Source organism: Melitaea cinxia, chromosome 4 (assembly GCF_905220565.1).
Source record: "Melitaea cinxia chromosome 4, ilMelCinx1.1, whole genome shotgun sequence".
Lineage (NCBI taxonomy): Eukaryota > Metazoa > Arthropoda > Insecta > Lepidoptera > Nymphalidae > Melitaea > Melitaea cinxia.
Window position 1 is genome coordinate 10,517,772 of NC_059397.1, and position 22,599 is coordinate 10,540,370.

The window sequence follows — 22,599 nt, forward strand, 5'->3', positions numbered from 1 at the left end:
GAATTTTACATATTAAATATATATATATAATTAAACACAATATACGGTCAAATTGAGTAGCCTCCTTCTTTTTTGAAGTCGGTTAAAAAGGAGTTAAAATCAAATATAAGAAAAAAGAAACTGAATGTTGTTGCTTCTAGTACCTCCATTATCAACTTAATTCTGCACCTCAGTATCCGTTCGTAACCATAGTTCTAAACTCAATAAATATTCTGACCGTTTGTAGAAAAATTAATTTTAATTCATTCATGGTTTGCTCATTTTTCGCTTTTGTTTATTTGTGTTAAGACTTATCTTGTTATCCTATTCTGATGTCCAACTCTTTTTTTTTCAAAGAAATTAAACTTATCATTCAGATATTATACAAACAAATATTTTAATGTCTATCACATACTTTTCTGGAACGCACTCTAAGTATAATTGATTTTTCTAGAAATTTGAATTTGACTTACTGCTCGTCCATCTGATTACCTAAGTATCATTTTAAATCGTACTATTCTCACACTTGTGAAAAATTAGTATCATAATTTAACACGTTGAACGCCAGACCAAAAACCATGTTTAGTCCAGTGGGCCGCGACGGACACCATGTGACTGCCATTATATTGGGTCCAAGAGGCCGTGTCGGACACCATGTGTCCGCATGCCCTCGATCACTTCAGAAGCCTCTAGGGAGCCGACAGACAGTGTTTCGACTGTTTTTACTAAGGCAAGTGACCCGCGCGGCCTCACAGTGCAATAAGGCCACATAGCACAAAAAAAAAAATCGAAAACACTTTGAATTTATAGGCTTTTTAACAAATTGTTTCCAAAAATGTTATAGCTGGTGTCTGCCACTTGAGATCTTGGAAAATAATGGGTAAATAACTGTTTCCGTCAGTCGCCCATTATTTTTGAGGTTTTCGCTGACAATATTTGCAGAAAAACACCTTAACAATTTTTTGACGATTCTCGATTTATTGGTGTGGCCCCAGGCGAAAGTATGCTGTCGGACATACGGTGTCCGTCATGGCGTTCAACGTGTTAAATTGCTGACAAAGAGTAGACGAATGCGACAGCTTCAATGTATCTCTTACTAAGAAAAAATTTACAGTAACTTTTAAATTGAGACTACGTAGGTTTGAAGAGATGGCGAGAGAATCGTAATCATCACGTTGGTTTTTTGGTAGCTAGGTATTAAGTTGGTGTATCAATATGTGATTCCACTTGCCTCGATACTTTTGGTGCACCTTAAATATCACATCGTAAATGTCAGTTGTAAAGAGTTTTAGTTCTGTAAATAAAATAGAATTAATAAACGTTCTAAACCTACACCAGTTGACCTCTACACACGGCGTTTAGGCATCTCATTATTCTCATTAGCATATCTAGAAATATTAGTAATAAGAATATAAGTATACTCTGCTTTAATTCATCTATGTTGACGTTATGTATTGGCGCAACGTTCAGAGCATAATTGATGCGCTAGCGATCTCGATTTCGATCCCTGCCCTTGACAAAACTTTGTATGGGCTCAACAAATATTTGCCGTGATCGGGATAAGAAACTAAATATTTCTGCTTCTAGAACCTAAACAGGCAAGAACCAAACACGTCTATGCGTGTATGGTTTATGTTTGAAAACCATTAAAAGAGTGGTGTTTAATGTTTTATGCAAGATAAAAAAAAATTAATAAAGATTTTATTCCAATAAAACTAGTTCATTATTATTATTTATTCATCACCGTCGAGCCCAAAATATTTAAGCTAGATAATATGGAAATGGCTATAGCTTTGGATCAAAAGAATCAAATCGAAAGTTCAAAAAGGATGAATTTTGGAAAGTTATTTCCTTATAGAATGAAACTTTGTAGTATTTTGGTAACCGAATGAACAAATTATTTTTCTACTGTTAAGTGCTGCCATCTCTTATAACTTTTTAACCCTTGTACTAAAATTTATGTAATATTAAATTATAAAATCTCTTCTAATATTAGCAATCTAATTTCTAGCAATGTTTTAATAAAACGGGAACTCATACTCTTTTTTTATCCATAAAACTTTTTTTTTTAGAATGGGCATTTCTCGTACATAGTACATTTGCCATTATCAAACGGGAGAAATTTTTTCATGTATTTAAAGAAACGGGACATGAATGGGAGGAGCTAAATTTAGGAATCATTCAGGGCAGGAATAATAACAGGATATTTATGACATATAGATAATAAATATATAAAAATAATAAAATATACATTCAAATATATTACCTATATTATGTAAGTATGACATACATAATATAAAAACTAAACCAGATAATGCCAAATACAACACATATATTTAGTGTGATTTGGAAACAAAAATAATTTACACCTGTCAATCTTATTTCTAAACTAGAATTATACTAGGATGAAGTATACTTGATCCATGAGAATTATATTATTTCTCTATGCTCCATGTTATGGAGGGTAGAGGAGAGGAGAATCAGCTCATATGAAAGAAAAGTTGAAAAAGTGTCCAGCTGTATGCTACAATAAATTAATAACAGCTCAAAAATCCTCCACAGTCGCACTGGTGTAGACGTAGAGTATGGTATGAACGTAGTAATTGCAGATGAATTGAAGTATGCTGAGTTAATACCATTGTCGCCTAAAGTATGTACCTAGTTACTTATTGATAATTTGAACAACTTACGTTATAAAAAATAATATAGTTACTTTATATTAAAAAATGATTAGGAAACGTGCACCTAGAGTGATTTTATTTCGTAAATTGTGAATAGTGCGCTTATCGATTTATTAACATTTAATTTTATGAAAAAGTATTTTAATAACAGTAAACCGACTTTAATAATATTTTGCGCTTCCTTTAAAATTTACCCTGATGCTATTGTGGCGCTACCCTAATTTAAAGCATTTCGACGGATATTTTCTGATATATAAAATTATAAAGATGATTCTCCTTCCCTGTATAGAACACAGGGGAGGAGAAACGTCAATGTCATAAATATTTTAAAAATAAGTGCAAGAAGCGGTAGTATTGGTAATATTTTCTATTTAATACGTATATAATCTTTTTTCATTTTTAAAATATACCTCAAATCGTGACGAAAGTAAAATTATCATGGCAAATATTCGACCAGCCGGCCTATCCGATGAAGATACTGATAATGAAGATGATTACGGATACGATCATAAATTAGTAAGTTTAATACGACTGTTAAAATTTAATAAATTATTCTAAGTTACAAAAATAGATGTGTTTGTATACAACGGTATGCCTTAGACCTTGAAAAATTATTAATTTGCATTTAAAACTTTTTGATTTATACATTTTTTAATTTAAACATTTCAGCATCGAACGCAATTCATCGATGAAAAAAAAAATGCTAGACAAATACTTGAAAGAAATTTTCAAGAACATATAAGAAGTGGGAATATACAAGCAGTTTCTCTCATTGTTAGCACAGGTATATCTAAATAATTTGTTTCTTTTTTCTCTTTATTTTTTTCCCTTTCATTTTATAAATTTATAACTGTAATAAACAATTTTATGGTGATAGGAGAAAAATGTTTATTAAATATAATAAATCAAAGAATATTATAACAATTTTTGTACCAAAATAAACAACTGCATTTAGCAAAATATAAGTAATTTTTACACACTAAAACATTAAATGAAATTAAAATATTTATTTTGCCACAAGGTGATTTACGCACATTTGAATGCTAAAAAAAAAATATTCAAAAGTATACAACAATCTTAAAAAATAAAATAAGGTACCTAGCAAAAATATCAATCAATTAAAAAAAATACATCTAAATATTAGGTACATTACAAACTTAGGTAATATACCTAGCGCTATCCACCAACCTTGGTGTGAAAATTATTTGAAAGGTATAATAAAAGTAGTTTTTTGGCTTACTTACCTAAATGGAATTGTAATAAACGAACAGAACAATAAGTGCAGTAGGGGTATAGACATCATGTAGGTATGTCATAAATTTTCATAAATTATGATAATTTCTCTTTTACTTGTATTACTTTTTGAGAAACTGGATACTTTGCTGTACTTATCAGAGTTGGATATCTCCTAATTTGAAGGATTGATATCTTTATTAATACTAGTGATTGCCCAGTGGTTGATATTCAACTATAATTAATTAAAATTATAAGTTTGAACATTATTAAGGTTATGTTGTCAAAGACTATACTTTTATAATAATAAACGCTTCAGCCTGTAATATCCCACCGCTAGGCTTAGGCCTTTTTCCCCATGTAGGAGAAGGATCAGAGCTTAATCCACTGCGCTGCTACAATGCGGGTTGGCGGATATATTTCCTACTATGAGTAATAATCACTATCAGGTGTACATGATAACAACCAGGACCGACGACTTAACTGGCTCTCTGAGGAAGGGTGGAGAGACCCACAAGGACTGCACAAACACCCAGACTAATATATATCTTTTACTATCTCACTTGATATATCAGTTGTCATGTATGTATATTTTTTCTTATTTCAGACTTAAAGAATGAAGTCAATACAGTACTCGACAGTGGCTGGACTCCCTTGTTACATGCATGTTTTCATGCACAAGAACAAATTGTCGATTATTTTTTAAACTTAGGTGCTGATACAAATGTACATGCTGGTTCGTATGAATGTTTCTTAATTGATCCAGTGATAGCATAATTTAACTTAAAAATATGAAAAAAAGAAAGTGTAACCTTTATGACTTAGTAATACTTAAGATTTTAGTTAGTATTTCAAAATACCTCTAAAGTACTATGTTATGTTACAAGCTTAAATTGGTTATTGATCAATAGCTTATCATAATTTATTTGTTTGATAATGCAAAACGTAACAAGCAGGCACGTTGCTTTTCACACAGGAAACAAAAATTATATTGTAGTTCACCATAGATCAATTTACTGAGGATTATGTCATTAGATTTACTAAAAATCAATCAAATTATTGGAATAAATGTTTTGTTTGGTTATTACAATACAATACAATACAAATAATCTTTATTGGACACTAACAGAGAAAATTTTTACATTGAAAAGAAAATATAAACATGTATAAAAGGGGGTCTTATCATTAAAAGAGCTATCTCTTCTAGACAACCTCTAGCATGAAAAGGACATGACAAAGAGTTAGACGGCATGCTGGTGTACAAACATTATATGTATGTATATTATCATACACATAAATATACATACATATAATAATACATGTAAAAAATATACATTCAAATATATATAAATATTATGTATACCTATATATAATATAAAAAATACAAATAGGCATACAAATTATTATTTCTTTAAAGTATTAAGAATAAATTTTATTTTTATACCTAAATTAAGATCCAACACTATTTTAAGTTTCATAAGTTCTTCTTCTTCTTTTACTTTAGCTCCCTGAAGGATTTGCCAATATCTGAGTGAAGCTTAGTTTACGTTTTAAGAATTGTTAAGTTAGGACAGAAAACTTTGCTTTGTGTAAGGCTTTGTGGGAGTGTAAGTCGTAAGAGCAAAAATAAAGACTAAGAAATGAATCAGAAAAAGCGTCGGAGTTAAGTTTCATAAGTTCCAAAATAATATTTAAATAATAGACTAGATTAATATGATTAAATAATACCTAAGCTCTATTTTTTTTTTTTTTAATATTAATTTTGTTATATTTTTCCATAGATTCCCTTACGCCCATCATGATGATATGTACCAATAGTACTGCCAGTGAAACGACGGTCTACAATATAGTGTCCAAATTGATAGAATATTATTGTATATTGAACATCGGAGACAAATATGGAGTAACACCCCTTATGAAAGCAGTCCTTACAGGTCGTACTTCGGTTGTAGAACTTATGCTTGAAAATGGTGCCAATATTGAGATGCGAGACTCCCAAGGCTGGACGGTAAGTTATAATCTATATTTTTTCTATAATAATTGTACTTGCAAACGAAAAAAAAAAAAAAAAAAACTTCAGCTTACATCAACAAGAAATACAACATAGGTAGGCGAGAAACTAATCAAGGAAATACGCTTTATTAGTGTTAACTCAAAAAATACTAATCTCAAACAAAGTTATATGGGACCACATGAAAAGCACCAGCATTAGATTAAAAAAGAATCACGAAAATCGGTTCACCCAGTAAAAATTTATAAGGTAACGCCAAAAATAAAATACAATCGAATTGAAAACCTACCTCCTTTTGTGAAGGTGATTAAAAAATTCATATACTTTTTGATATATAATTGATTTACTGAATAGAAAATAGTAGCTGACCCAGAGGACTTTTTAACACAATATTTTTTTACAGAATATATCTCATTTTATTTACTTTTAACAGACTTCAAAAATAGAAAGATGCTCTCAATTCGACTTTATTTCTTCTATATGTTACCTCGTAACGTTTACTGAATGTACTAATTTCGATTTGTAAACGACTCCCAAAAAAGGAGGAGGCTCGCAATTCGACTGTTTTTTTTTATATATGTTACATCAGAACTTTTGACCGTGTGGACCGATTTCGACAATTTTTTTTTAATCGAAAGGTGGTGTGTGTCAATTGGTCCCATTTAAATTTATTTGAGATCTAACAACTACTTTTCGAGTTATATCTAATAATGCGTTTTTACTTGACGCTTTTTTCGTCAATCTACGTTGTATTATACCGCATAACTTTCTAGTTTCTACTGGATGTACCGATTTTGATAATTCTTTTTTTGTTGGAAAGGCGATATCCCTAGTTTAGTACCATGATAAGGAAACCAGGATCTGATGATGGGATCCCAGAGAAATCGAGGGAAACTCTTGAAAATCCGCAATAACTTTTTACTGGGTGTACCGATTTTTATAATTCTTTTTTTGTTGGAAAGAAGATATCCCTAGTTTAGTACCATGATAAGGAAACCAGGATCTGATGATGGGATCCCAGAGAAATCGAGGGAAACTCTTGAAAATCCGCAATAACTTTTTACTGGGTGTACCGATTTTTATAATTCTTTTTTTGTTGGAAAGAAGATATCCCTAGTTTAGTACCATGATAAGGAAACCAGGATCTGATGATGGGATCCCAGAGAAATCGAGGAAAATCCGCAATAGCTTTTTACTGGGTGTACCGATTTTAATAATTTTTAATTTAATCGAAAGCTGATGTTTATCATGTGGCCACATATAAATTTTATCGAGATCTGATAACTACTTTTTGAGTAATCTTTGATAACGCGTAGTTACTTGACTATTTTTTCGTCGATCTACGTTGTATTACTCTTCGATGTAATTGAAGTCAGTTTTTTTTCGTTTGCGAGCAAACACAATTTTTTTTATTTATTTAAAGTTGTTGATTGAGAACAAACATAATCATTATTTTTAATTTTCTATTATCCTACATACATTTGGGCTATACATTTTTATTAATAAAGCAGAAATAATGCATATGAACTATGATATGTAAAAGTATTTACTTTACACATTGTAAATAAAGTTTATTGACCACATACGAATATGTATCTATTTTCATTATTAATCGGTTTTTTTTTTAAATTTATATACTAGATGTGCCCCGAGGTTTCACCCACGTTAATTAAAAAAAGAGGTACTAAAATAATATATAGTTTAAAGCCTTCCTCGGTAAATGGGTTATCTAACACTGAATGAATTTTTCAAATCGAACCAGTAGTTCCCGAGATTAGCGCGTTCAAGCAAACAAAAAAAACAAACAAACTCTTCAGCTTTATAACATTAGATAGGTCGGCAAACAAGCGTACGGTTACCTGATGGTAAGCGGTTACCGTAGCTTATAGACGTCTGCAACACCAGAAGCATCACGAGAGCGTTGCCGACCCTACTCCCAATCCCCCCAGAAGCTCTGATCACCTTACTCACAACAAGAACACAACACTACTTGAAAAGCAGTATTATCTAGCTGTGATCTTCTGTAAGGTCGAGGTGCTACTCCAGTGGGGCTGCTCCACATATACTGAGCAGGAAATTTCCTGCTGTGCCCTACCTCAGTTAATAAAATTATTCTCATTATAAAGAGGCTGTAGTTTTGAACTTTAGTGCTAACGCTAATTTTTAGGCTGTATTTTATGCCATTCATCATAATCAAGCAGAATGTCTCGAAACTTTGTTAAGTCGAGGAGCAAGATTTAATATAGTTGATATGGCAAATCGCTCGCCTAGGCTTATTGCTTACTCACATAATAATCATGCAATACGCCGACTTTTAACAAAATATTCAAATATTCCTGACGATGACACAGACGACGTTGACAATAAAGATATAAGTAACGATATGAATAATATGTGCGAATGGCATGAGTATTATCCAGGATTAAGAGATGAAAATAGGTAAGGAAATTTTAAGAAAAAAATAATCTAAATTATACACATTTTAATATAATAAATTAGCTTGCAATTTCCATGCTAATTTTCATCACCATTGCTTAAATGTCAATTAGGGAGTAGGTAAGTAAATTTTTTTTTAATTCCTTTGATGACTCTGATGCATCTACAAGTAATTGGTACCAACAATCTATCTTTCGACACCAACAATTTATACTACGCCAATTCGATTTTTCGATAAGTTTGTTTTTTAATGCAAACTTGATAAAATGTGTTTTTATATGTAATAAAAAAAAATTGTGAAATTGCAATGAATAAATTAACTATTAAAGATACCAAATTTCAAATAAGTTTCTTAATTAATATAAAAGGTATCACGTTTTTCCCTTTTATAAGTCTCTATTGTAAAGTTCAATTTTAAGAGTTAGCTTAGTATAAATTGCTGGTGTCGCTTTATCTACCATATATAAAGAAAAATAACACAATAAATTTCAAATTAGTAGAGAGAATATTAACTAAACATTTTTTTTTTCTTGTTTACTGTTAACTGTCTCTTTTTCTTCAGAGACATTCAGGTTTCAGTCACAATACAACAAATTTTAAAATATATTAAACACTTGAAAACATAGCTATACTAGTCTGTATTTGACCTGTGACCTGTAGGAAAGTGTTTACCTATTCCGTAAATAATATATTAAATATTGTTTATGGAATAGGTAATAATATTGGGTAATATCATGAAAATTTTACACATATTTTAACATTTCAGACCAAAGTATTCATACGAAATATATAATCTTTTATACGGTATGAATTGTGACCACTTGAAGCAATTATTTGCGAAAACGCCAATGGATTTACGGAAGTTTCTGCTATTAGAAGATGAAGATATGATTAAGCTTGGCGTTGATATGCCTTTTGAAAGACAAAGATTGAAGTACGGCTTGCGTGCGTTTCATATATATGGGTGGAAAGTGGACTCGGTCGCTGGCTTGCAAACTGAAAGAGGGAATAATTACAGGTACTGTGATGTATTTAAGTTTTTTTCCTAGAGCTAACATAATTGTTGCAGCTATCTTTAAAAGCTGCGCACTGTATTTTTTTTTAAATAATGGAATCCTGTTTAGTTCTGTATGCATGTACTCAGTGTTGGTCCTTAAATAAGTAAATAGTAACAAACTTTGATAAAACAAAATTGACTCAATCTTAGAAAAGCTTTAGAGAGGGATCGGCAACGCGCTCCTAGGCGTCTCTTAATCGATTTCAAAAAGAGGTTCTCAATTCGACTGTATTGATTTTTGTGTGCTACCTCATAATTTTTACTGGGCGTACCGATTTTGATGATCCCTTTTTTTTAATTGAAAGTTGGTACTTGTTACCCCTTGTTACCTACTTTAAATTCGATTGAGTTATTCCTCATAATGCGTAAATACGCACTACTGTTTTACCAACTGTCAACTTCATCGTATAAATTAATACCAATGTAATTGAAGTCAGCTTTTTTTGTTTGCGAGCAAGCACAACTCTTGATTCAGTACCTACTTAAAATACCTATAAGTCATATATTTGCAGTTAGACTGATGTACCTAACGCTAAAATGACTAATATATATATTTTTTAATAGTATGATCAAATGTGTTAACGTATTGGGAAATCATCTGCAACAGTTGTACATATTGGAAGCGACGCTCACATATGCTCTACGTGATTACAATAGAGTTCAAAATAAAATAAAATTTGAACCTCCAGACTCACCGACTTTAGAAAAACTGCAAAATGCAGTTACGAAAATGACCGCAAATGTCAATAGCATTAGACGAGAAATTAATATAATGAAGAAAATACATACTAGGGTAAGTTTCTATTCTTTCATCCCAAGATACGAATACTTTCGATTTCTCGCAAACATTTTGTTTTTGATGGCAATAGACAATTAAGATTTCAGTTTTTGTAAATCACCCTTAATGGCCTATTCTACCTCCTGCTGTTAAAGTATAATCGTAACTTATTTGTAGGATAACATTTATCCTCAATTGGTGAAACAGGCCCTTGTATTTACTTGAGATTGTTACTATATTACTATTCAACTGGTATACATGTTGTAACAACTATTAATTTAATTAATGAAAATTGATATCTTCCGTTTTTTTGGAAGAGTCTTATTTGGTAAACAAACCCCTGTTAATCGTAATTCACGTTTTTTCCGCATTTATCACTCACTTTCACAACATATTAGCTTACGGACACTTGTAAAACTCCATTTACTATTTATTTCAATGAAAACAAATATCAATTTATCATTTTAAACAAATAAAAATTATTAAAATACGGATTTCGAGGGTACAGATAATTAATATTTTCGAAAATGACATTTTAATATCTTTTTTTGTGACGCAAATAGGGATGTGGTCATAATATTTTTAGAGGTGAATGAGTATAAGAGATTGAACGGCATGAGCGATAAAATGGGCCGTGTTTTTTACTTATATTTTAAATTTTCACGAATCATAATTTGATAGTAAGTTATAAAACAATGTTACCGTGAAGCGATTTGTTATTATGTTTTAGATATTGTTTTTTTTTTTTTTTAATTTGTTTTGAGCGTAAAAAATGCTGACAAAATATTATAAATGTCAATCTTTTATAGTAAAGTGTTTATTGTAAGGGTTTTATTTTATATTAGGAATGTTTCTGAATAACAATTTCACTTTGAAAATTTTTAACGCTATCCCATATAATATAAAAGCACATAGCATTGGCATAAAAGTTTATTGTAGTTCACAGGAAAATTTTGTAGGACTTTAGTATGAGACTTAGGATTACCCTATGAGAGCTACGTGAGCAACAGTGTTATCAATCCTTTTGTTTACATGTTTATAGAGTGTGCCGCCGGCGCAAGGCTTTATATTTATAGTGAATACAAATAATGTGACAATAACACTAATAGGGTCGACTTTTTTTTCCAGACACAGGCGGCCCTATTTTGTTGTAAATTTTATTTTTGACGTCTTTTTTACCGACCATTTTACATGAACGAAATATAAATTTGTTGCCTTTTATGCTCGATGATGATGATATGATCGATCGATTAATATTTTTTTCTTCGTAATTCTGTACCTCTACTAATTCTTAGAAAAAATATTCAATATATTATTAGGTTTTGAAACAATTTTAGCAATATGTTAGCGTTAAATATTTGAACATAAAATGAATTTTACTTTCGTCTCTTTATGTCACTTTACTATATTTACAATATTACTCTATTGTCTGTGGTCGGAAGTACGCCATATTTGTTTACTATTTAGGACTCTTCCAAAAAAATAGAATATACAAATATATTAATATATTCAACTGCAATACCTACTAAGAAAAATAAATGGGGTTAACAAAATTAACAAACTAGAATTTTCCCAAATTATCTAAAAACACACACACGCGGATAACTGTGTGGTTCTTTTTAGTTAATATGTTAAAGTAAAAGTTTAAACAACAATCAAAATAAGCCCAAAAACAAATTTATACTTTTTGATGTCAGCAATTAAATTAATATTTTAAGTTTTAAGTGTATAATAATTTGCGAATATCGTCTTTGATCTTTACATGTCTAGCACAACCATCTGTGTTGTATCAGATCAAAGTAACATGTATAATTTAAATTATCAATTAAATTGTCTTCCAACGCATCTATACCATATTCCAATATATCGTGTAAAATTTTGTGTAATCAACATACAAACTTTCAGTCCTTTCGTTAAAAAAATAACAAGTCAGCCTTAAAACACACATCGTGACAAAACATCATACCTATGTCATCCTAAGCCGATTAACTGAGAAATGATAACCATCCAGTATTATATCTATATATCTATATTTTTTCACCCTATTAGGGTGTCAAACAAACGAACGATCCACCCGATGGTAAGCGATTACCGTAGCTTATAGACGCCTGCAACACCAGAAGCATCGCAACGCGTTGGCGACCCTACCCCCCAAGAGCTCTGGTCACCTCACTCACCACAGGAACACAAGACTGTTTGAAAGCAGTATCATTTTTGCTGTGATCTGTAAAGTACTTCCCCAGTCTGTAAAGTACTCCAGATTTTGAGCAGGATATATTAGTTATATATGAGAATGATTATTATCTATGTACATACTTTACATAAATCTTTATTTCCTTACAGATAAGTAAAGATAGCGAAAAACCAGTCGACCTTATTATTGAAAAGACGACCAAAGAAATAGCTGTTGATATATTTACTAAAATTGCTGTTATTAGCTGTCTATGTTATCTTTTGTATCGCGGAAAGGGTTTAATTCCTAATATGTTCAAGAAATAAATCCTCAACGCCTATTAAAAAAAAAAAAACTTTTTCTATTTTAATTTGTATGTTTTTTCATTTAACCCTCCATCAACAATTGTACCTGTTGTATAAATATAACAGCCGTAAAAAGTACCGCTCATTAAAATCTTGTGAGTTGTTTTGTTTAGCCGTTAAACGGTTAATTATGTCAGACGGCTTATGTATGTCACTATCGCTTCAGCCTTAATATTCCACTACTGAGCATAAGCCTCTTTCCCTATGTAGGAGAAGAATCAGAGCTTAATCGACTACGCTGCTTTAATGCGGGTTGATGGATATATTCCCTACTATGAGTAACTATCGCTATAAGGCGTACGTGATGAGAACCGGGACCGACATCTTAACGTGCTCTCCGGGGCACGGTAAGGAGACCCACAAGGACTGCACGAATACCCAAATCACGGCAAACATCTGTATGGTCAATAAAAATTTCTGTCATGTGTGAGGATCGAACCCGCAACAGCCACAAACCAATGCTGTGACCGTTGCGCCAACGTGTCGACAAGTATGTCATCTAGTTTTTTTGCACATAACGTTTGAAAATTTTAGTAAAATAAAATGAAAGCATGTGTAGAAGTTTTGTGTCAGTTTTACGAATAAAATTAATAACTTTCTTCTATTTTAAAGTTTTTTCAAAAAGTTATAGCCAACATTTCATAATTGTGTAATAATTACAAGTGTATAGTATAGGTATTAGCTACGTTTAATGGTTTCTTTAAACAAACAAAAGTAAAGACATAATTGTGTTTGCTCGCAAAAAAAAAACCGACAAGTACATTGAAGAGTAATACAACGTAGGTCGACGAAAAAATAGTCAAGTAACTACGCGTTATCAAAGATTACTCAAAAAGTAGTCATCAGATGTCGATAAAATTTATATGTGACCACACGATAAACATCAGTTTTCGATTAAATTGAAAATTATCAAAATCGGTACACCCAGTAAAAAGTTATTGCGGATTTTCGAGAATTTCCCTCGATTTCTCTGGGATCCCATTATCAGATCCTGGGTTCCTTATCATGACAACAAACTAGGGATATCCTCTTTCCAACAAAAAAAGAATTATCAAAATCGGTACATCCAGTAGAAAGTTATGCGGTATAATACAACGTAGGTCGACATAAAAAGCGTCAAGTAAAAACGCATTATTAGATATAACTCGAAAAGTTGTTGTTAGATCTCAAATAAATTTAAATGGGACCAACTGACACACACCACCTTTCGATTAAAAAAAAAATTGTCGAAATCGGTCCACCCGGTCAAAAGTTCTGATGTAACATACATAAAAAATAAAAAAAAAAATCAGTCGAATTGAGAACCTCCTCCTTTTTTTGGAAGTCGGTTAAAAATAGTAAAATATATTTGCCGTCGCTCATACATTTGACTAGCATGTTAAAGAAACGATATTTTTTAGATATAACTCAAATAAGTTTATCGATTATAATTCAAGCTATGGGCTGTTGTGATTTTTTACATTAATTTAAAAACAGCACGATACTTATCTTTTGGTTCAATTTTTCTAACGATATTCGGTAAGTCATGTCTAGTGTCAACATAAATGACAATCAAAATCTATGCAAAAACATAAAATTGGATTGTCTTGTAATATTAAAATAACCGCTTTTTACTAAATGCATATGGATGTATGAAGAGTGCATATACCAAAATAACGTTTTTTACAATTTTTGTCTGTCTGTCTGTTTGTTCCAGCTAGTCTCTGAAACGGCTGGACCGATTTTGACGGCAACTGGCCGATAGCTGATGTAATAAGAAGTAACTTAGGCTACGTTTATTTTAGATATTTATTTATTTTATAACTCTGCGAACTGAAAAATAACTATTTTGTTAAATTCCACGCGGACGAAGTCGCGGGCACAGCTAGTGCCAAATAAAAATGTGTTAATTCTGCACTAACTGCTTTAATGTGTCAGTAAATTAGACTACTAGGTGCTTGTCCTTCCATTGAACAACGCCATTCAACTGCATGTATCATCATAATATTTTAAAGACTGATAACGAAGCTAAGTGAAAAGTAGGCATAACGTGACATTAGTATAATCCTTCATCGTATCGCTTGTTACGTTTTCTGTTTTTTACCAACAGTCGCCAACAACGTTGTTTATCTGCGTTAGTTTAAAATTTGACTATGGCGGAAACACCCTCGCGCGACTTACGCTTCAAACGCTGTGTCCTCCACAGTCTCCAATCCTAGTCTAGTGGCTAAAACGCTTATTACTTCTGCTTTAAAAAATAGCCAATGTGTTATTCTGGATCTTCAAAAATTTACATATTACCAAGTTCCATCCGGAACGGTACACCTGTTGTGGCGTAATTGAGTAACAAAACTTCTAACCAACCTTTCGCGTAGTAGGATAAAGAATTATCGAGCTGCCATCCACCCTCTTTTTTTTTAAAGATATTTGACACAAACTACCGTATTACAAGTCAGGATGTTGTTTTTTTGTGAAAGATGATACTAATACGACATTTGCGTGTCGGTGTTTCACATTTTGTATTTGTGATGTTTTTATTCTTATATATATGTATATGTTTTTATTTTAACAATCTTGCTTCAACTGGAAAGAGTGCCAAGATGTATCCTAAAGATTATGATATTGAGACCTATCCGTTTCCTAACAACAGAACTGTACGAGGTATTAACAGTTCGACAGTTATTTGTCCTTTGCGCTGTTCTCTGTAAACACAAATTCACCCCATTTGATGAACGGTTTTTGTCCGGAAAACGGAGATGTGATAGAATATGCCCTGTACAATTATTTCACAGTCTTCATTTTCGACAGCATTATTATTTGAGTCCCATACTGTACAATAAAATAAATAAGCAATTAAATATTTATCCCCTAACTTAGCGTGTATGTAAATCTAAATTGACAAACTGGTTATTGAAATTAAATTATAATCAGACGGAAAAACTTTTGGTTATTGTTACCTAGCTAGACATTTTTAGTGTTTTTATAAGTGAACAAAATAAAACTTATCCACATATACAAACAAACACATACGTACACACATACACACACACACACACACACACACACATCCACACATACACACACATACACAAACACACACATACGCGTGAACACATACACACGCGCGCGCGCCCACACACACACACACGAGGTAGCGAGACATTCCTAATACAAGTGTCTCTGACTACTTACTGGGAAGACTCGGTGATGCTTTGTATTAGAGATTAAATAGATATATTTTTTATTTATTTATATTAAGGCCCAGAGGGTAAGGGATAGGACGGTAATAGCTAGGGAAGCTGGGGTCGCACACCCGTATACTATACCACAACTACCGGACAAGTAATTGGGATGAGTATCCCATGACTAAAGTATAATTTAATACACATGATTAAGGATAGCTCGGAAACTACTCGTCAGATATCCCTGTAAAGTATTAAAGGGACCACACGACGAGCACCAGCTTACGAATAAAAAAAGAATTGTCAAAATCGGTACAACTAGTATAAAGTTATGAGTTATACAAAAAAGAAAAAAAAATACAGTAGAATATTAAGAACCTCCTCTTTTTTTGATGTTATTTAAAAACAATAGTTTGAAAAGACAGTAGAAATCCCAAAGGAAATACAATCCTTGATTTCACCTCATAGATGGAGCTCGGCTTAAAATTCTTGACGCGATATTCAAACACACAGCAAAAATTCATCCTTCTCCATGCATAGCGATTGTTATGCTGCTAACAAGTCTCGTGTTCCGGTATTTATATTAATGTAACCGTGCCTCGAAATTGCAAGTAACATTTTTATTGTGTAACCGTTCTTGTTCATAAAAAGGAAAGGTTATTACTAAGTTGATTAAAAATATATAAATAGGTAACCTTCCAATATAAAAGAGAACACAAGGTGGTAGACAACAGAGGGCATACTCACCGAGCCCCATGGTGTTCTCCCCCTGCACGTAGCTGGCTCATAGCTAGCGCTGTCAGCCACAGCGGAGGGCAGGTGACCTCCACCGCCAAAAATTAATAAACATTTCGTACTTAAACACAACACACGTCTTTAAATTCCACATCATGCACCCCTTTCTTATTATCTTTGTTTTATCATAGTTATTTTATTATTGTTTGATTTTTATTTTTACTGGTGATCACTGTGTTTGTATTATTTTTTAACAGACTTCCAAAAAAGGAGGAGGTTCTCAAATCGACTGTATTTTTTTTTTTTTTATGTATGTTAGTTACATCAGAACTTTTGACCGGGTGGACCGATTTCGACAAATTTTGTTTTAATCGAAAGCTGGTGTGTGCCAATTGGTCCCATTTAAATTTATTTGAGATCTAACAACTATTTTTTGAGTTATATCTAATAATGCGTTTTTACTTGACGCTTTTATCGTCGACCTACGTTGTATTATACCGCATAACTTTCTACTGGATACACCGATTTGAATAATTATTTTTTTGTTGGAAAGGGGATATCCCTAGTTTAGTACCATGATAAGGAAACCAGGATCTGATGATGGGATCCCAGATAAATCGAGGGAAACTCTCGAAAATCCGCAATAACTTTTTACTGGGTGTACCGATTTTGATAATTTTTAATTAAATCGAAAGCTGATGTTTATCATGTGGTCACATATAAATTTTATCGAGATCTGATAACTACTTTTTGAGTAATCTTTGATAACGCGTAGTTACTTGACTATTTTGTCGTGGATCTACGTTGTATTACTTGTCGATGTAATTGAAATCGGTTTTTTTTCGTTTGTCTGCAAACACAATTATGTAATGTGTTATTTTGTAACATTTGGTCATCTTTGAGATACGACGCTTTGTGAGGAGGGCGTTAATGACTGCGACACAGTTTTATACTAATGTAGTTATTTTCGTTACAAATTGTTTTTGTTATGTAAATATTTGAAATAAATAAATATTATTATATTATTATTATTAATAAAAAAATATGTTGTTAGAACTACTCTTCTGATTCATCTCTTGGCTATTCAACATTTAGGCGTATCATTGAATGCCTAGTAGGTACATAAAAAATGCTGATGAAAAAGCTATTTTAAAACAGCTCCCTGCAACGTTAATATAAGCTAGCAAAACATGGTGTAGGTTCATAAAATTAAATAAACAAGCTAGAGATAACAAATTGTTACAATCGAAAAACGAATATAATGTGACAGGCAATGTAAAACAGTGAAGGCATTAATTTCTATTCTAGTCTGTGACTCGTAAACTGAATTTTATTTGGGGCATTCCAACGAGATGCATCACCGTGATCAATGATGTAAGCGACTCCAACCTAAATTGCAACATTGAAAATTATGATCGGCTTCTGCTAACAAATATAACCGTCGGCCTCGTCATATATTTGTCGGAGTTGAAATCCATTTGGCAGCCTTACTAATGCACTCGGTGGTAATTATTAATTGCTAGACGTCGTTGCGTGTCACATTATTTACAATTAATAGTAATTAGGATTTTAGGCATATCGTATTTTAGGCACCTATAAATAACTTATTTTTATGTTTATTGAAACTAATTTAACTGGTACGTTAGATAAAATCTGTGAAATTGCTGGCTTTCATTCAGTTTGGTAGTTAGATTGCATTGTCCCATATTATTATTACATTATACATTATTAATAATTTACATTATTATTAATTTACATTATACTTATAAAAATCCTGTGTCGCGATGTTTGTCTAGGCACTCTCCGAAAATACTGGACCGATTTTAATGAAATGTTGGACAAATATATATTTTTATTCATCATATATAATATAGGCTATATTTTATTACGATTAACGTGTTATTATTACTCTAAAATTTAAAAAATTTTGTCGGTACAAATTCTCTAGGTCAACGAGTACAAATATATATGTAATATCTATTTTTTATTGTTTTATTACTATATCATTCATCATCATTACAACCTATACAGTCCACTGCTGGACATAGGCCTCCACAAGTTTACGCCAAAAATAACGTGAACTCATGTGTTTTGCCCATAGTTACCACGCTGGGCAGGCGGGTTGGTGACCGCAGTACTGGCTTTGTCGCACCGAAGACGCTGCTACCCGTCTTCGGCCTGTGTATTTCAAAGCCAGCAGTTGGATGGTTATCCCGCCATCGGTCGGCTTCTTAAGTTCCAAGATGGTTGTGGAACCTTGTTATCCCTTAGTCGCCTCTTACGACACCCACGGGAAGAGAGGGGGTGGCTAAATTCTTTAGTGCCGTAGCCACACAGCACTATAATTTGCAATTTAATAATAAAGATAATAGAATTATTGAATAGCTCGTTTGGCGTAGCTCGCAGAGCCCTGCTTTCTATTCCGGGGACTGTGGGTTCGATTCTCACAATTATACACATATATACACACAGAAGCTACTCACTAAAGCCTATTAGAGTGTTTACTATCCAGAAAATTATTTATATGAGAGAACGCCGGTTCAGCTAATGTAGGCATATAGTAATTAATAAAATTAGCTCTATCCAGTCAATATTGATTTTAAAACAGAAAAAAGTAAAAATGTTCATTATTGTTTCATTTTTAACAGTAGTGCTAACTAAAATTCACAAAGATAAAAACGATCTGTTTTTTCTTAATTATCAAAATTCATACTGTACCTACACATTAAATTCAATTCGTCCTTGGGACATTTTTAGAATACTAGGTATACCTAGATACATTTAACAAACAATCGCTCTGGTGTAGTGGTGCGCGTAGTCGCTTAAAACGCCGACGGTTTACGGGTTCGGTTCCCGCTCGGGATGGATATTTGTAATTGCACAAATATTTCTTTCCAGTTTGGATGTCTATCCTTGTGGGTCACCCCACTGTGTCTCAGAGAGCATGTCAAGCCGTCGGTCCCAGCTATAACCATAAAAACCTGATAGCTATCGTTACTCATACCAGGGAACATATCCGCCAACCCGCAGTGAAGCAGAGTGGTGGATTAAGCTCCAATCCTTCTTCTATATGGTGAAAGAGGCCTATGCCCAACAGTGGGATGTTACAGGCTGAATGCGATACAATACCTTTAATAGCAGTAAAATTTTCTATTATGTAATTTTGAGTAAATCATAAGATTGTATCATTAATAATCCGCCACCTATAATGATGACGCCCTAATGACGCCGCGTTGGCGCAACGGTTACAGCCATGGATTGTATCTGTTGCGCTGGCGGTTTCGGGTTTGATCCCCGGACATGGCAAACATTTGAATTGGCCATACAGGTTTGCCATGGTCTGGGTGTTTGTGCAGTCCTTGTGTGTCTCCCCACCGTGCCTCGGAGAGCACGTTAAGCCGTCGGTCCCGGTTGCTATCATGTACACCTGATAGCGATCGTTACTCATAGTAGGGAATATATCCGCCAACCCGGAGCAACGTGGTGGATTAAGCTCTGATCCTTCTCCTACATGGGGAAAGAGGCCTATGCCCAGTAGTGGGATATTACAGGCTGAAGCGTTTATCATTACCAATCATATTTACATATGTTCGTTTGTGAAGTATGGCACATATTTAATACATAAATAAGATATATATATATATATATATATATATATATATATATATATATATATATATATATATATATAAGTATAAGTCTATTGCTTCTTGGAATGGCAATATATAAGGTCTCTGACTGAATCATCACGAGAACTCAAAAACAGCTGGTCATTTTTATCCATCCAGGATGGACAAAAATGAAATTTGGCAGAGAGCTAGATTATATTCGCCTGATAGGTTCTTTATTTTGCAGCCTGAAAATAAAGCTAAAAATGTGGTGTATAGAGAGGTTTTATAAAAATAACTATTAATTATACTAAATTGTGTCTTTTAAAAAGTTACTCAGTGTGATAAGTATTTCAAGTGACTGAAATAAAAAAAAAAATATTTGCGTTAAACATCTTAATAGTAATGCATATCTTCATAACCACGCGAACGTAGTCGCGGGAAACAGTTAGTGTATTATAAAACAAAGTCACCAAAAGTGTATGTGATCGATTCCCTCAAAATCTACTGAACGGATTTTCATGCCATTTCACCAATGGAGAGAGGGCTTCAAGAGGAAGTTTTACGGAACGACTAAGCCGATTTTGATGAGAGTTTCAATGGAAGTTTGTCGGGAAAATTTTGTGAAACACTGATTTCAACGCGGGCGAAGCCGCGGGCACAGCTAGTATATATACATAATATTTACCGAAATCGTAGCCGTTGTATGAAACTATTTTTCTAAGCTATTAATAACGTAATGTGCTTTATTTTGGTAGCGTTTCCAAGCAACAGAATATATTAAAGTAAAACTAGGCTATTTGACCCGCCTACCGTTCGATAGTTAAGTTTTTTGAGCGTATAGAATACTAGTACATTATAATTATATTTGTAAACATATATAAAAATTATGAAATCTACGTGCTTATAATTTTTTTATGTGCATTTAAAATTAAACAACTTTATTGGAGAAATAATAAGTTTATAACATAATGGATAATATAAGTAATACAGTCTGCAGCGGAAAATATCCGCTATAATTTTTATAAAAACATTTATTCGTAGGTAGATTTAGAAAAAACACGCAACGCCCGTAAATATAGAACCGTGTCGTCATACTCGTTATTTTCCATGTTTTTTTGGAGCTTACTCCTTAAAAAACCATATAAGGCACATGACACACACACACACACACACACACACACACACACACACACTTTTTAACCGACTTAACCGACTGAACCGATTTTGATAATTCTTTTTTTGCTGGAAAGGAGATATCATAAGTGTGGTACCATGATAAGGAAACCAGGATCTGATGATGGGATACTAGAGAAATTGAGGAAAACCCTCGAAAATTCGCATAATTTTTTACTGGGCATACTGATTTTGATGATTTTTAATTTAATCGAAAGCCGGTGTTGATTATGTAGTCACATTTAAATTTCATCGAGATCTGATTACAACTTTTGGAGTAATCTTTGATAATGCATATTTACTTGACTATTTTTTTCGTCTACCTACGTTGTATTACTTGTCGAAATGAAGTTGTTGTTTTTTTGTTTGCCAGCAAACACAATTATTAACAATACAAGTCTACTTTTTTTGTTCAAAGGTATACTCATCTGACCTCTTAAAAACAATGTATGAAAGTAGGTATGTGTTTTAAAATTATATTGCGATAAACATAATTAAATTACTATATTGACCTATTGGTTCCAATTATTTCGCCACGGCTTCGTGTAAAAATTCGCGCGCAACGTTTCTCTGCGAATTCGCATCTTCTGGAAAACGTCAAACGTATTATTCATTACTTCATTGTCCTAGGTCTACGTTATCACAGTGTACAAATAAATACTGTGGTCGTATGTCATACTCCGTAGCACGAAGGGTTGTTACAGTTTTTTAAGTGAAACACCTTTAGACGCATGAGGGTATTTTTTTTTACAAATGAAACGCAATGATAATAATATTGGCGTCACGAGGATGTGCAACGTTTTTGTCGACCAGAGCTACCTAGCGTGTACTATAGAAACTACAAAGGTTGTTACGAACGGAAATCTAAAGCTTTAGATTTGTATAAATATAAACGAGACTTAAAAATTAGTTTGCCAAAGAAGTTTCACTTTTGACGTGTATACTTTGTACGCAAGCACTATTTTTTATAAATTAATTAAAATAATATAATGTGTATGCTATTTAGTGAATTGAAGTTATTTATAGCAACGAATACAAAATGGCATTTCACTGAGATAAATTCAAGTAGAGTTTTACAATGTTTCGTGTAATATAAATGTAATTAATGAATAATAAATAAATTTTCAAATCACCTATTATAAAAATAATAATTAAAAAAAGACCCGCCTGCGTGAAGAACAACTAATAAAAAATAAACTGAAAAGG

General features: G+C 32.5%; 1 protein-coding gene across 1 annotated transcript; it reads left to right on the forward strand.

Moving 5' to 3' along the window:
* Positions 1-2,899: 2,899 nt before the first annotated feature.
* LOC123670167 (ankyrin repeat and KH domain-containing protein mask) lies at positions 2,900-12,718 on the forward strand. Its single transcript, XM_045603677.1, has 8 exons — positions 2,900-3,176; positions 3,330-3,444; positions 4,501-4,629; positions 5,675-5,901; positions 8,072-8,343; positions 9,107-9,358; positions 9,962-10,190; positions 12,519-12,718. The coding sequence occupies exons 1-8, from the start codon at positions 3,099-3,101 to the stop codon at positions 12,672-12,674; spliced, it is 1,458 nt and encodes a 485-aa protein (XP_045459633.1). The 5' UTR covers positions 2,900-3,098; the 3' UTR covers positions 12,675-12,718.
* Positions 12,719-22,599: the final 9,881 nt, after the last annotated feature.